Source organism: Onychostruthus taczanowskii, unplaced genomic scaffold (genome assembly GCF_017590055.1).
Source record: "Onychostruthus taczanowskii isolate IOZ18803 unplaced genomic scaffold, ASM1759005v1 scaffold52, whole genome shotgun sequence".
In the NCBI taxonomy this organism is placed as follows: Eukaryota; Metazoa; Chordata; class Aves; order Passeriformes; family Passeridae; genus Onychostruthus; species Onychostruthus taczanowskii.
In genome coordinates this window covers 3,300,127-3,312,830 of record NW_024502791.1, presented here as the reverse complement: position 1 = coordinate 3,312,830, position 12,704 = coordinate 3,300,127, and the positions used below count along the sequence as shown (strand labels likewise).

The window sequence follows — 12,704 nt, the reverse complement described above, 5'->3', positions numbered from 1 at the left end:
CACAACCCTTCTTCTGTGTTCACCTGTGCTGCTCCAGGAGAGGAGTTGGAGAAGTTAGGAATAAAGCTAAGCCTAGGAAGATGGGACGGGTGTAAAGGAAAGTTCTTTAAAATTTGGTTTTATTTCTGATTCCCCTACTCAGATATAATTTCCCCAAATTGTGTCTGTTTTGCCTGTGATGGTAACTGGTGGGTGATCTCTCCCTGCCCTCAACTTGACCCATGAATCTTTTGTTATATTTTCATTCCCTTGTCCAGCTGAGGAGGAGGAGAATGACAGAGTAGCTTGGGGCTTAGCTGGGTACCTGGCCCAAACAGGGCCGACCCACCAGATTGTTAATTAAGAAGATACAATTAGCTATTCTTCTGCTGACTTTGATAACACAGTGACACTTCTGGTTTCATCTACCTTGTGGGGGAGTGGTTTTATACAAGTATCTTGGAGCATCTAATTTCAAAACAACCTTTTAAACCTTGTTTTGCATCCCTTGGGCCAGTGAACTGCTGCTCTGTGTTTTCAGCAACATCTCAAGAAGAGGAGATACCTCCTTGGTGAAAGGCTAACTCTCTTGTGAATATGCTATAAGCTGATAGGGTGTTCAGAGCTGGTAATTGATCCTCTGGTTGAGACCATTGCTTGTATGAATTTCCATGTTATAGTAGCTCATATACTAATGACAGTGTAACTGTTGCCTGACTTGAGTCTCCCCATACACATTTTAAGAAGCTGGTCTCTGTAAACTGTAGATTTCCACCCAACAGGCAGGGTTTTGCAGGCACGATATCAACTTTTGTTTGCATAGTTCGGTCTTTAATGGTTAAGAGCCTAAGAAAGCGTATCAAGCAGTTGCTATGAATCAACAGCTTTTCTATTTTTATACTAATGAGATGCTGTCACACAGATGATGCTTAATAAGTACAGTTTTAGAATGTTTTGTATTAAGTCATGTATATTTTGTATTTCAAAGTTTGATTCCCTCATGCTCTGGAATTGAAATGCAGACTTCTCTTTATGTTTTCATATGTTTTGCATTGGTGCCAGCGTACTGTTTACCACTCCACATTGAAAAAGTTTGCATGCTTTATTTGTGAACTGTTTCTTTCACTTCACTGTGGCATTAAGAAATAAGGATAAGGTGTATACATAAATACAAGATAGCATTAAGATATGTGTGCTGTATTAATGTAAACAAAAAGCCTTTTGTATTTGTTCAGAAGTTTCTTCCTCTCCCCATAGAAGTACCATGTTTTTCTGCTTATAAAATGAGAAATTGGCTTCCTCTGTAGCTGCCATTTAAAAATTCCCCTAGTAATACAAGCCCACAGGGGGAAATACGTGATACTCATTTGGGAACAGTTTCATGCAGCGGCTGTTGTTTGAGAATCAAATTTACTTCCTTTTTAAACCTGTTAGCAATTACTTGAATTCATGGTAGGATCTCTCAGAGAGGGGCAAACAGACGGACAGCACTGAATTAGCCAGTAGCAACATGTTTCTCTGGACTTAGTAAAGTAATCACAATGCAACATGTTTGTCTACATTGGAGTGTGCTTACATTAACATTCAAGTACAAGGTAAAATAAGAAGTAGGTTTGCAAAAATTAAAGCTCCAGAATAGTCTTAGACCTGCTCCTTACTAAAATGAATAATGGATCTTTTCAGTGAGTTTTTCTAAATGCTAATCAAAAACTTAATGGTTTACAAATCATTACTCAGTTAAATTGGAAGCAGTAATTTTAATTTTCAGCAATTATTTTTTTTCTGTATCTTTGGAAGTTATGGTTTATCAATCATGTAAAATGGATTACTAAATAATTTGTTCTTTGTAAGTAGCTTATGATTTTGAAGTAGCCATTATTTGGTGCTTGATGTTTGTTTTAATAGGTACTTCACCTTCCTTTAACTTCCAGGGAAGAGTAAGATGAATTTAAGTGGTGCTGGTTATGAGAGTGGAAAGGTACAAGACATGAATATGATAGCAGCATTTCCCTTGGTTTGGTGGTCCAGACTGCCTTTAGGTTCAGTTTACCTGATTGGGCACATCAGCCTTGACATTTAGGCATGGCTCAAATGTTTCACTTGAGCATGTGTGAAAACAGTGCTTATTTCCTCCTGTGGCAGTGAAGTGGGTATGTCTAAGATGACAAATTTAGATTTCATTTTTCTTCCTAAACAAGTTCATGGAAGGAATGGAGGAATACTACAATAAAGAACTGAACATCCCTTTTCTTTTTTGTACTTTCAGTGCTAAGCATTTTGAACCACATTCCTCTAATGAGCCCTTAAGTCAAGAGGCTCCAGGTTGATTTGTATTCATTGGCTAATACTCATCCTAAGTTTCCTTCTTTAAAGGACACTTTTGCCATAAAACACAGTTCTACACATACACCATATAAAAGTAAATATATTAAAAAAAAAGTCTGTATGCTTTACATATATATATGTATGTATATATATGTATATGTATATATGTGTGTGTGTATATATATATATATATATGTGTGTGTGTGTGTGTGTATATATATACCAACATATAAATGGTTTATCTGTATACAAGTGTATATATGTACATATCATAATAGCTTAAAAAAAATGTCAGGTTATGTTAGAAAACGGCCTTAGGCCCTTAGGGTGGATTGAAGGACTGAGTTTTGTTTTCTGAGCTAGTGCTCTAATAGTTAGGCTATTATGCAAAAAGTAATGTCTGTTGCCTGCCTTTCTCATCCCTACTTTTTCTGGGCTGCTGTAAGTGATTTTGAGGTCAGCTGTAAAACTGCTTTATTATTTTCCTTTTAGCCATCATGGGTGACCATAGTCATACATTTTTAAACTAGCTTTCATAGTAATGAAAGTGTGAATGGTGAAATGTTGAGGGGGAAGTGCAAAACTGACCTTTTAACACAAATTGCAAGACAGTTGTCTGCTATAGTTGTCTGTCTGTCAGTTGTCTTTTTAAAAAAAAATCGATCTTTATTTTCTCTTTGCTTACTGCTAACTTGCCTCCTGCTAACTCAGGAGGCTTCAACTCTAATTCTTAAGTGGTTCTGGTGATTTAAACTAACTTTTTCAATTTCAGACCTGTTTCAGCAGCAGTTGTATGCTTGCTACTCTTTTGCATTGTTCATATTGGTTTTATCTGTCTTGTTTGCCTCATCCCTACTTTTTCTGGGCTGCTGTAAGTGATTTTGAGGTCAGCTGTAAAACTGCTGCATTATTTTTCCTTTTAGCCATCATGGGTGACCATAGTCATACATTTTTAAACTAGCTTTCATAGTAATGAAAGTGTGAATGGTGGAATGTTGAGGGGGAAGTGCAAAACTGACCTTTTAACACAAATTGCAAGACAGTTGTCTGCTATAGTTGTCTGTCTGTCAGTTGTCTGATTAAAAAAAAAATCATCTTTATTTTCTCTTTGCTTACTGCTAACTTGCCTCCTGCTAACTCAGGAGGCTTCAACTCTAATTCTTAAGTGGTTCTGGTGATTTAAACTAACTTTTTCAATTTCAGACCTGTTTCAGCAGCAGTTGTATGCTTGCTACTCTTTTGCATTGTTCATATTGGTTTTATCTGTCTTGTTTGCTGATATTGTAAGAGGAAAGTCTCAGATTCGCTCTGAGAGAAATAAGGGAGAAAAAAAAGAATGGGGAATGAGTTATGCACAAACCTTTATTCAGTGACATAGACTATTGCTCCCTCAGCAACCATTTTTGGTTTTGTAGGTTTTTTGGGTCTGAGATGGAGCTGTAATTTATAAATTGTGGATAATAATACATTGACTACTTTGTCTTGAGAGGATGTTCCATGTTCCACTCTAAGTTTGCTGTTCAGAGGCCATTGGTTTCCCATTCTTTTCTCTTTTCCTGCTTACCAAAACTACCAGTAGAATCTTGCAAATTTGTGGATAACCTTGTGGCTTTTATCTTACCAGTGGTGCTTCCTAAAATTTGTGGCTGTCCACATACCATTTGGAAATGTGTTGAATGGCTCACTGTTTGATGCTCACATCCTCAGTTGTTGAAATCCACATATTTCAAGAATTGGTTCAAGTAACTGAATGAGCTAAAAGCAGGTACTTGTCTGTGGGGAGAGAGGTTGTAGAATGGCAGGATTGATGAGAGATCTCTTTAGAGTACAGAGACAGCTGAAAGACGTCAATTCCCTGGCTTTCATGCAGTGCTGCAGCATTTCTTTTACTTCTGAGTCTCACAGACTTGACACAACTGGTCCATGAGCTGCTCAGCCATGTCTTCCATGTGTTTGGGAGAGGGAGAGGAAGAAGAACTCTATGTACATGATTTTGCTGATATTGAAATAGGTGGATGAAAGGATCTGTGACTGAGCATGTGGTGCTCTGGACTAGACAAGCATAGTGTTCTGATGGGAAATCTGTCACTATTTTGGCTTTGCCACTGCTGTGTTTAAATCTCATGTTCTTTAACATTGTTCAGTTGATACAATGGGAGAATAAACACACAACACCAAGGCCTGTGTTATATCCTGATCAAAAGTGAGAGAAAATGTGAATGTCATTACTATAAGTGTAGAGGATATATCTAATCTTGATTGATCTAGTCCCAGTTGTCCCCATTTCAGCTCTTGTATAGATTTGTTTGCAAGTTAACAGTTTATACTGCACTAAATGCCACCAAATTAGTTGCAAAAAAGCAAAGTAAAAATTCACACTTCTATAATTATATTCTGGTTTATAATTGTATTTATCTCCTGTAACCATCTGAGCATTTCAGTAATTTGTGTGTTTCTTTACACTGTTGCATACTCTAAAGATGGATTATGGAAATAATGTGAAAGCTGATAGGAAAGCAAAATCATAGTTTTTAACACCTATGTTTTCATTCAGTATTGATGATGACAAAATCTAATGAGTCTTTCTCAGTCCTGGGCCAAAATGTTGGTGGAAATGACTGATTGTGTCTAAATTATGCTAAATTGAATACTGAAAATGATTCTCTTCTGCATGTGAATAGAAATTTCCTCACAGGTATGGACACAAGAAACTTAAAATTCTTCTCTTTGGTTACTTTTCTATCAATAAGAAAAATAATAATTTTTTAAAAAATCCTGCAGTTTAGTTGTCCAGAGTCTGATTTTGAATTACTGAAATATATTGAATGCACACACAATTAAAACTCTTTTTAAGATGGTTTAGGCTTCTAGCAGGATAAATCATAGGTGTACTTCATCTGGGAATCTTAATGCAAAATTGAGATGGGTTATTCAAACAAAGAACTCAAAACTAGTGATTAAGATGAGCTATGGCTAAAAGGAGGTTTCATGCCTACTAATCTCATCTACTTGATGAACTAGAGATTATTTTAGAATAACAATAACATAATAATCAATCACGAGGTGTATAACCTTCTGAAATTAAGTTCTGTATTCATGAAGTCATAATTTTCTGTCTTAAACTGTCTTTATGTAGAAGTGATGAGGCTTCCATACTGTTTTAATGTTTGCTGTACACCCAGCCTAGGTAGATCTGCACATCTAATTGTGACTCTGCAGTGATTTGAGCAGATCATGCACTTCATACGTTCACTGTCGTGTGTTTCCAAGTGACCTGCAGGTCTTCCTGAATACATATCAGCATATTTTTGGGCCAGATCAAAAACTGAGTAATCCAGTGCCTCTGTCATTTTGGTCACTTTATTTGTATTTATTGTGGCTGGCTTTTACACACTCTAAGCAACACCAGTGGAGCTGACGGTGCTTATATATTGAAGAAGGGTCACTATAAAAATGACTAGAAGATGATATGTGACTAGGAAATGAATATTACTCATTCTCAGAGAAATGTAGCAACCAGATGGACAGAATATTGGGCTGATAATGTCCATGTAAAAGATATTTCAAGAGATGAGATCTAGAAATAAAAAGAGTATTTTGAAAACTTATGCATTTACTCAGAATTGCAGAAGCTAAGGATTCTTGCTTTTCCTTTCCATTATTAGAACGGGCCACTGCCACATATGTCCTGTTGTGTTCTCCATTTGTATTCCTGATGGAGGCTAGCAGCTGGGGCTGGATTCACTTGCTTAAATGTGTGAGTGTGAAACACTTGGGATGCTGTAGGGCATCATCTGGCTGCTTATGCCATGAAGTTTGAGTCTTGCCCAAATTACCTATTTAACATTAGATGTGTGTGGATATCTTGAACATACCAGAGTAAATACTTGTAGGTGCTTGTAATTAGGCACTAGAGTTGAACTTCTAATTCTTCTTGCTTGTGTCATTTCATCAATGGGTTTTATTCATGTGTGGGAGATATAGTTTGTTTTGTATAGTGGATTTATAGCAGGATGAAATTATGCTTCACTGATATATTTAAACTCTGATCAATCCTTTGAACTGTGTGTTGTTTCTTTCTTGTTATAATGGTGAAAAAGCTAGCCTGCCTTTTTTTTGAGATTGCTCCTTTCCAATAGGAATAAGAAATCTTGAAGTTATATCATTATTTAATATTCATGTAATGCTCTTTAATTATTAGGGAAGCATATAGATCTTTCTTTGTCTTCAATCAAAAGAAACACGTTCTTATCTGTTACACATGTATGTAGAAATGCAGCTTTATCCGCAGTGATTTTCTCAGATTCCAGCTGGATTTTACAGTGTATGTGTACATAATTTTTTCCGCAGATTTCAGTTTTTATTCATGTGTTGTAGTGAAACATAACTATTTCAGAAAGTAAAATGCCTACATCCATGCTTTTGTCATCTACTCATGAAAATTAAAATCATGTTGATTTTTTAAAGGAAAAGAAATAAAATTTCATTTACAAGTCAGCTATGTAATATTTGAAATGCAGGAGGCTGTTAAAGTAGTATATTTAGCTATAAAGTTGAACTTTTCACTTCAAATAGATTAACGTGTAATTACTGTAGAGACCCATAGGAAAATTTTCATGTTCTAAAATTTTTGTTTCCTTGCTTTGTTTTAATTCTGCTTAGCTTGTACTATTTAATAGGATGAGGATTGATTTTCAGTTTCAAGTTTAAACTTAGAATAAGAATTTTATGTCCTTCACCTGATGAGTCTGAGATATGGAAGAAAAAATAGTCTTTTAAAAAAAAAGGAAAGTGAGGGCTGTGAATTTAAAAAATTGTATTCTTAATTTACGTTCCTAGCTTGCAGAGAGTACCAGCTGGCATTTTCAAGCAAAATTGAGGAATTTTTATTATTGTTCTTTTTTCCTTTCTCCTTTCTTCTGTCAGCCAGCTTAAAACTTTTCAGAGCCCCCATTTGCCTGTGTTTCAGTTGTGATACCTTTCCTGTGTGTTTGAGAGGTCTCCAAGATCCCTTGTCATTTTTTTCCCTTAAGTGTAGTTGTTTGAGGAGCATTTACAGTAGTACAGGGGTTTTTTGCCTCTATTTTAAGGCAGGAGGTTTTTGTGAACCCTTTGGTGCTCTGTTAAACATTCCAGACAAGTATGTTGGGTCTTCATGTGATCTTTTTGCCCAGCATCCCCTCTAGTTACTGAGAGGAGACATGGACTAGAGCACTCTGACAGGTGGCAGAGAATCTATTCTGCACTGCTGTAGGTTCACACCATGGTGAAGTGGCCCCTGTGTTTCTCATTCGCTTTCAGATGAGACTCATCTGCTGATCTCATGATGACATTACTGCGGTGAAGTAAAGAGTGTTTGTCAGACTGCAGGGAAGGTCTTGGCATCTGTTGTAGTCATGGGCTCTGTGCTTTTCTTCAGACTGTGTTCTTCATAGTACCTCTGTTAAAGCTTAACTCCTGCATAATTCTTATGTATTCAGGAAGTGACACAATATTCATATGAATAATTTCAGTATTTTATTATCTCCATTAAAAATATTTTACGTGGCAAAGGACACGTTGATAAGTGAAGTCCCTAGTTTCTCTAAATAAATCTTGTAAGAGCAACTTCTTTCTTTCCTTGCTTTTGCCTTTTGTTTCTAAAGTGATGATAATAGACATATCTTTAGAGATACAGAAGGCAGAGACATGCATGCAAAGGAAATTAAAACAATGGTTAACAGCAGTAGCTGACTTTTCAGAGGAGATTACTTAAAAAGATAAACACACTGGTAGAAAAGCCAATGTTTGAGATCTTTGCTGAAATGAAGACGAGAGCTGGAAGTACATGTCATCCCCATATTAGTGTTAAATTCAATGCTAATTACCTTCTTTTTAAAAAATGTGTAGGGGGAGGAAGGAAGGAAAGGATGAATTGTTTGTTTGTATTTAAAAAAATATCTTTAAACCTAATACCACCTTTGAGATATAAGCTGATAGTATATCTGCCAAAATTGAGTCTGAAGTTTGCTCTTGAAGGATGAATTGTTTGTTTGTATTTAAAAAAATATCTTTAAACCTAATACCACCTTTGAGATATAAGCTGATAGTATCACTGCCAAAATTGAGTCTGAAATCTACTGGAAATACAAGTGAGTGTGTTTTGCTTGAGTAATCTCTTGCAAATGCAGTGGTGCCAGCAGCTCTGTAATAATGACCATAATGTCTTTGAAGGCACTTAGAAGCTTCCTCTCAAAGGCACTCTTAAATAATTAAATCTTTTTTCTTTTTTTGATTTACATGGAATATGTAATGGCATCCCCCCAAAGTACCAGATTTCTTTCCTTCCTTTCTTTTCTTTCTCATGAAAAGCATAAATAGAGTATTTAAATTAAGACACTGCTTGCTAACTTGGGTAGTGAAGAAAGGTGATGAAAGAGCAGGTCCAGATAGTTGTTTGTTGAGATGCTAAGATACATTTTCTTAATGCAGAATGACAGCTTGAAAAACCTGGGTACCTCTGAGGTGATGGTAGAAGCCTTGGTTCCCTCCTGCAAATAAAGGGAGGCATTTTATCCACTCTGCTACATGCCCTCTGGCTCCTGGCAGTTCATGCTCTGACCTTTTATGTGGTCTCTTAGCAAGACCAGCTGTCTACTTGTTTATACATAGGTTTAAATTTCTTTTTTCTTTTATTTTTTTTCAGACACTGAGATTCTGTATACAAAAGTGTATGACGAGATCTGTCAGCGTTATGGAAAGAGCTATAACTGGGATGTGAAATCCCAGGTTCTGGGTAGACAAGCCCCAGAAGCAGCAGGGATTATTCGAGATATTCTAGATCTTCCAATAACCAAAGAAGAGTTATTCAATGAAAGTAAAACAATGCTGGAGAAGATATTCCATACTGCTGGACTGATGCCAGGTATGTTTCTTTGCAGCATTTATAACCTCTTTAGGGAATTATTTAAATGCTAATCAAAGTAGAAGTTTGTAATCTGCCTTCCATAAAACTGTCTCTCTTACAGATTATGTTTCATTGCTCTTGTTTTAAAAAAATTACTAAATCTGCCTTTTATTTACCTGTTTAAGAGGATATTTTGCCTTTTAATGTTGACAGATTTTTTTTTTTGCCCTGTTTACATGGAGAAAAGCTTTTTTAATGTTTTAAAAGAACAAAAAAGACTAGATACGTGTGCACGAATTCTGTTTGGTAAACTAGAGATTTTTTGTAGCTGTTTTTGGCAGCTGAGTTTTACGTGGCTGTGAGCATAGTCTGACTTTGTTAAACACAGATGCATTTGCCTGCACATATAAAAGTATGTGGACCCATGGGTTCTTTCTGTAGGAATTATTCTCGCCTAACCCAAATATTGTAATTCAAGTACAGTGTCTGAGTGTGTCAGTGGAGAAGGAGGGTTTTTCAGGTTATCCTAAGATGGGAATTTCCTTACCTTCTGAAGATAAGTCTTTTACCAGTGATTGTGTAGGATGCTCAAGTGAGTAGCTTCAACAAGGTAACTCAAGATAAGCAAGAGGATGAATCTTACCTGTAGTGTGAATGCATTCTTTTGTATTGAATTACATTTAGATTTGAAATGCTTAAAGAGAAATCTTCAGCCACACAACACTATCAGTACGTAAAGCTGGGATTGCTGCTAACTTTAAGTACAATTTAAACTTTATGGAGCAAGTATCAATAATTTATGATAGGGAAAAAAAAAACCAAAAACAGAAGGAGAAGACTATAAAAAAAGTATTAGAAGTGAAATAACAGCATGTCACTGTACATGTTTAACAGTTATTTTTTCTCTTTGAATGTGTGCTCATTTGTTCTGACAATTTCCACAGTACATTAATATTTTAATTTTTAGGGCAACTTTTTATGCCTCGTTTCATAATGCATTAGGAAGATGAAAGTTAAAAATATGTGATATGTTAGGAATAAGTAACAAGTAGCAAAAATAAAAAAGTGTGATTTTTTTCAGCAGCTTAAAAAGCTTTAGTATATTTTGTGTCTAACTTAGTTCTCACTCTTAGTTATCTTCCTAATGTCTTTTATAAGCAAGATTTTTCAAATTGCATCTCTGTCACTTATGCATCCACCTGACATTGTAAGCCTAGATAAACTTTCTAGAAAACAAGTTGTATTGATGTGTCTTTTGTTTTTCATCTCAAGCTTCTGGGACTGACTTTTCAAATATATCTTTTACAAGCCAAACAAAAACACCTTGTATGGGTTTAGAAAATGCCAGATGAACAGACTAGGTAAAATGTTGGGTAGCACAGAAGAGATATTCCATGCCTGCTGAAGACTGTGATAATGTGGCTGAGCTGGCTTGAACAGAGTTAGAAAGGTGGTGGAACAAATTAGCCAGAGGAAACATGAGGTTTTCTACTGTTTCAAGAAGTGAATTTTGTTCTCACTGAAGCTGGACTATTATGGATGAAACAAGCAAAATTTGTACTAGAAGAAGGAAGTAAACATTTTCATCATCACCAAAATTGTTCAACTATTATCTTTTCAGTTCAACTAAATACACATGATAATTTTTTCAGTTCATATTCTAAAGTAGAATTGATGTCAACTAGGATGCAAGCTGAATTGCCATGAATTTTGGGAAACCAGGTTGATGACAGCTAATAAGATAGGGGAAAATGTCTCCAGCTACTTACTATTCAGTTTCTTTAAGAACTGTTTACCAGTTAACCAGATTTTTAAATCCAATTCTGTCGTTTTGTATCTTCTGAGGATGTTTATTAATGGATTGTGCATTTATTCTACAGTCAATGTTGTTCAATTAAGCATGGGCTTCTTGAAAGTTTTGTGCAAGATGTAAGATTATGTTAACATTTTGAGTTTACCATTGTTCTCTGACTAAAATGATCTTTCAGATGGTTACAGGTAAATACAGGAAAGTGAAAGTTAATTGTCATGTTAACAGTGTAAGAGGACTCTAAAGTTCTGTGTCTCTGGTCGTCTTTTGACAGTTAATAGACAGGTGACATTCTATTTTTCAAACCGTTTCTAAAAGTTGTGAAAAAAATTAGATTGAAATTTGATTTGGTGGAAAGCACTGCTAAACAGTGGCCAATGATGTTTGAAAAAGTGACTCAAATAAAGTGGTACTTTTTTCTGGATGAGCTATGCACATGATCTTGCCAAAGATGATAGTGCTATAAATTCCTAAATCAAGAAAATTACAGATATGTCAGTGATGGCTAAGGAGAATGTGGAAGTTGAATGAATATTTAATTGGCAAAGCAGTTCTTCATCTGACAAGTTAGAAACTTGTCCTAGTTCTGACTGAGATAGAGTTTATTTTCTTCTTAGTACCAGGTGCAGTGCTGTGTCTTGGATTTAGTAGAAGAATGAAGTTGATAACACACTGATGTTTAAGTAGTGCTTACCCCAAATCAAGGATTTTTCATTTTCTCATGCTCTGCCAGTGAATAGGTGCACAATAAACCAGGAGGGAGCATGGCCAAGACAGTTTATCTGATCTGGCCAAAGGGATATTCCATACCATAGCACATCATGCCCACTGTATAAACTGAGGTTGTTACCCAGGAAAGGGACCAGCTGTGGCTTGAGGATGGTAGGGGCATCAGTCAACAGGTGGTGAGCAATTGTTGCATCACTCTTCTCAGATTTTGTCTATCTCTTCCCCTTTTCCTTTCATTTTACAACTCGTAGAATTAATATTATCATTACTACTTCATTTTTACTATTAATCTGTTCTTATCTCAACCCAAAAGTTGTTTTTTTTCCTGATTCTTCTTCCTGACCCACTGGTAGGAACGCGCACAAAGTGAGAAGCTGTGTGGTACCTAGCGTCCTGCTGGGGTTAAACCATGGCACAGGCTATATGACAGGCATACCACTTAGTGTACGACACCTCTGAGACTTAAGTGGCTGAAGACAGAATTTGGGCTATTTCAGTATGACCAAACTGACAGACAAGCTTCAATACATCAGGCTGTGTCAAAATACAAATTTCATTTAAGAAGAGGCACCATCCATTTCTAATATGGAATTTTCTGGTAACTATTTAGGAATTATTTTGGGTAGCTATTTTCACAGTTAGATTTATTTTTAGCTCTGAAAGAATCTTAAAGAATGGTAATTTTGATTCAGTATAGAAAGAAATTAATCCGAGAAGACACTTTAAAAATGACAGGCCTGTCGTTGTGCTGCTTTTCTAAATATTTCTGTCAGAATACAGACATTTTTATCTCTACAAGAGTAATGCAGTAGTCTTTCTGTTTCTGCAAATGCATTTTGAGTTTTTCTATGTTGCAGGGAAGTGTTAAGTCAGAAGAAGAGGGAATGACAAGCAGAACAGAAGAAAACCATGTGATAGGGAAAAAAAAAACACGTATATGTATATTTACCTATACGTATATATGTGTGCTTTTGC

At 35.8% G+C, this 12,704-nt stretch overlaps 1 protein-coding gene across 1 annotated transcript in view; it reads left to right on the top strand.

Moving 5' to 3' along the window:
• The window catches only part of LOC121342245 (pseudouridine 5'-phosphatase), a 70,279-nt gene that overhangs the window by 18,940 nt on the left and 38,635 nt on the right, over window positions 1–12,704 (top strand). The window contains exon 2 of the mRNA XM_041416522.1: window positions 8,990–9,208. Within this exon, the coding sequence (XP_041272456.1) occupies window positions 8,990–9,208 (219 nt within the window). The remainder of the gene's footprint in view (window positions 1–8,989; window positions 9,209–12,704) is intronic.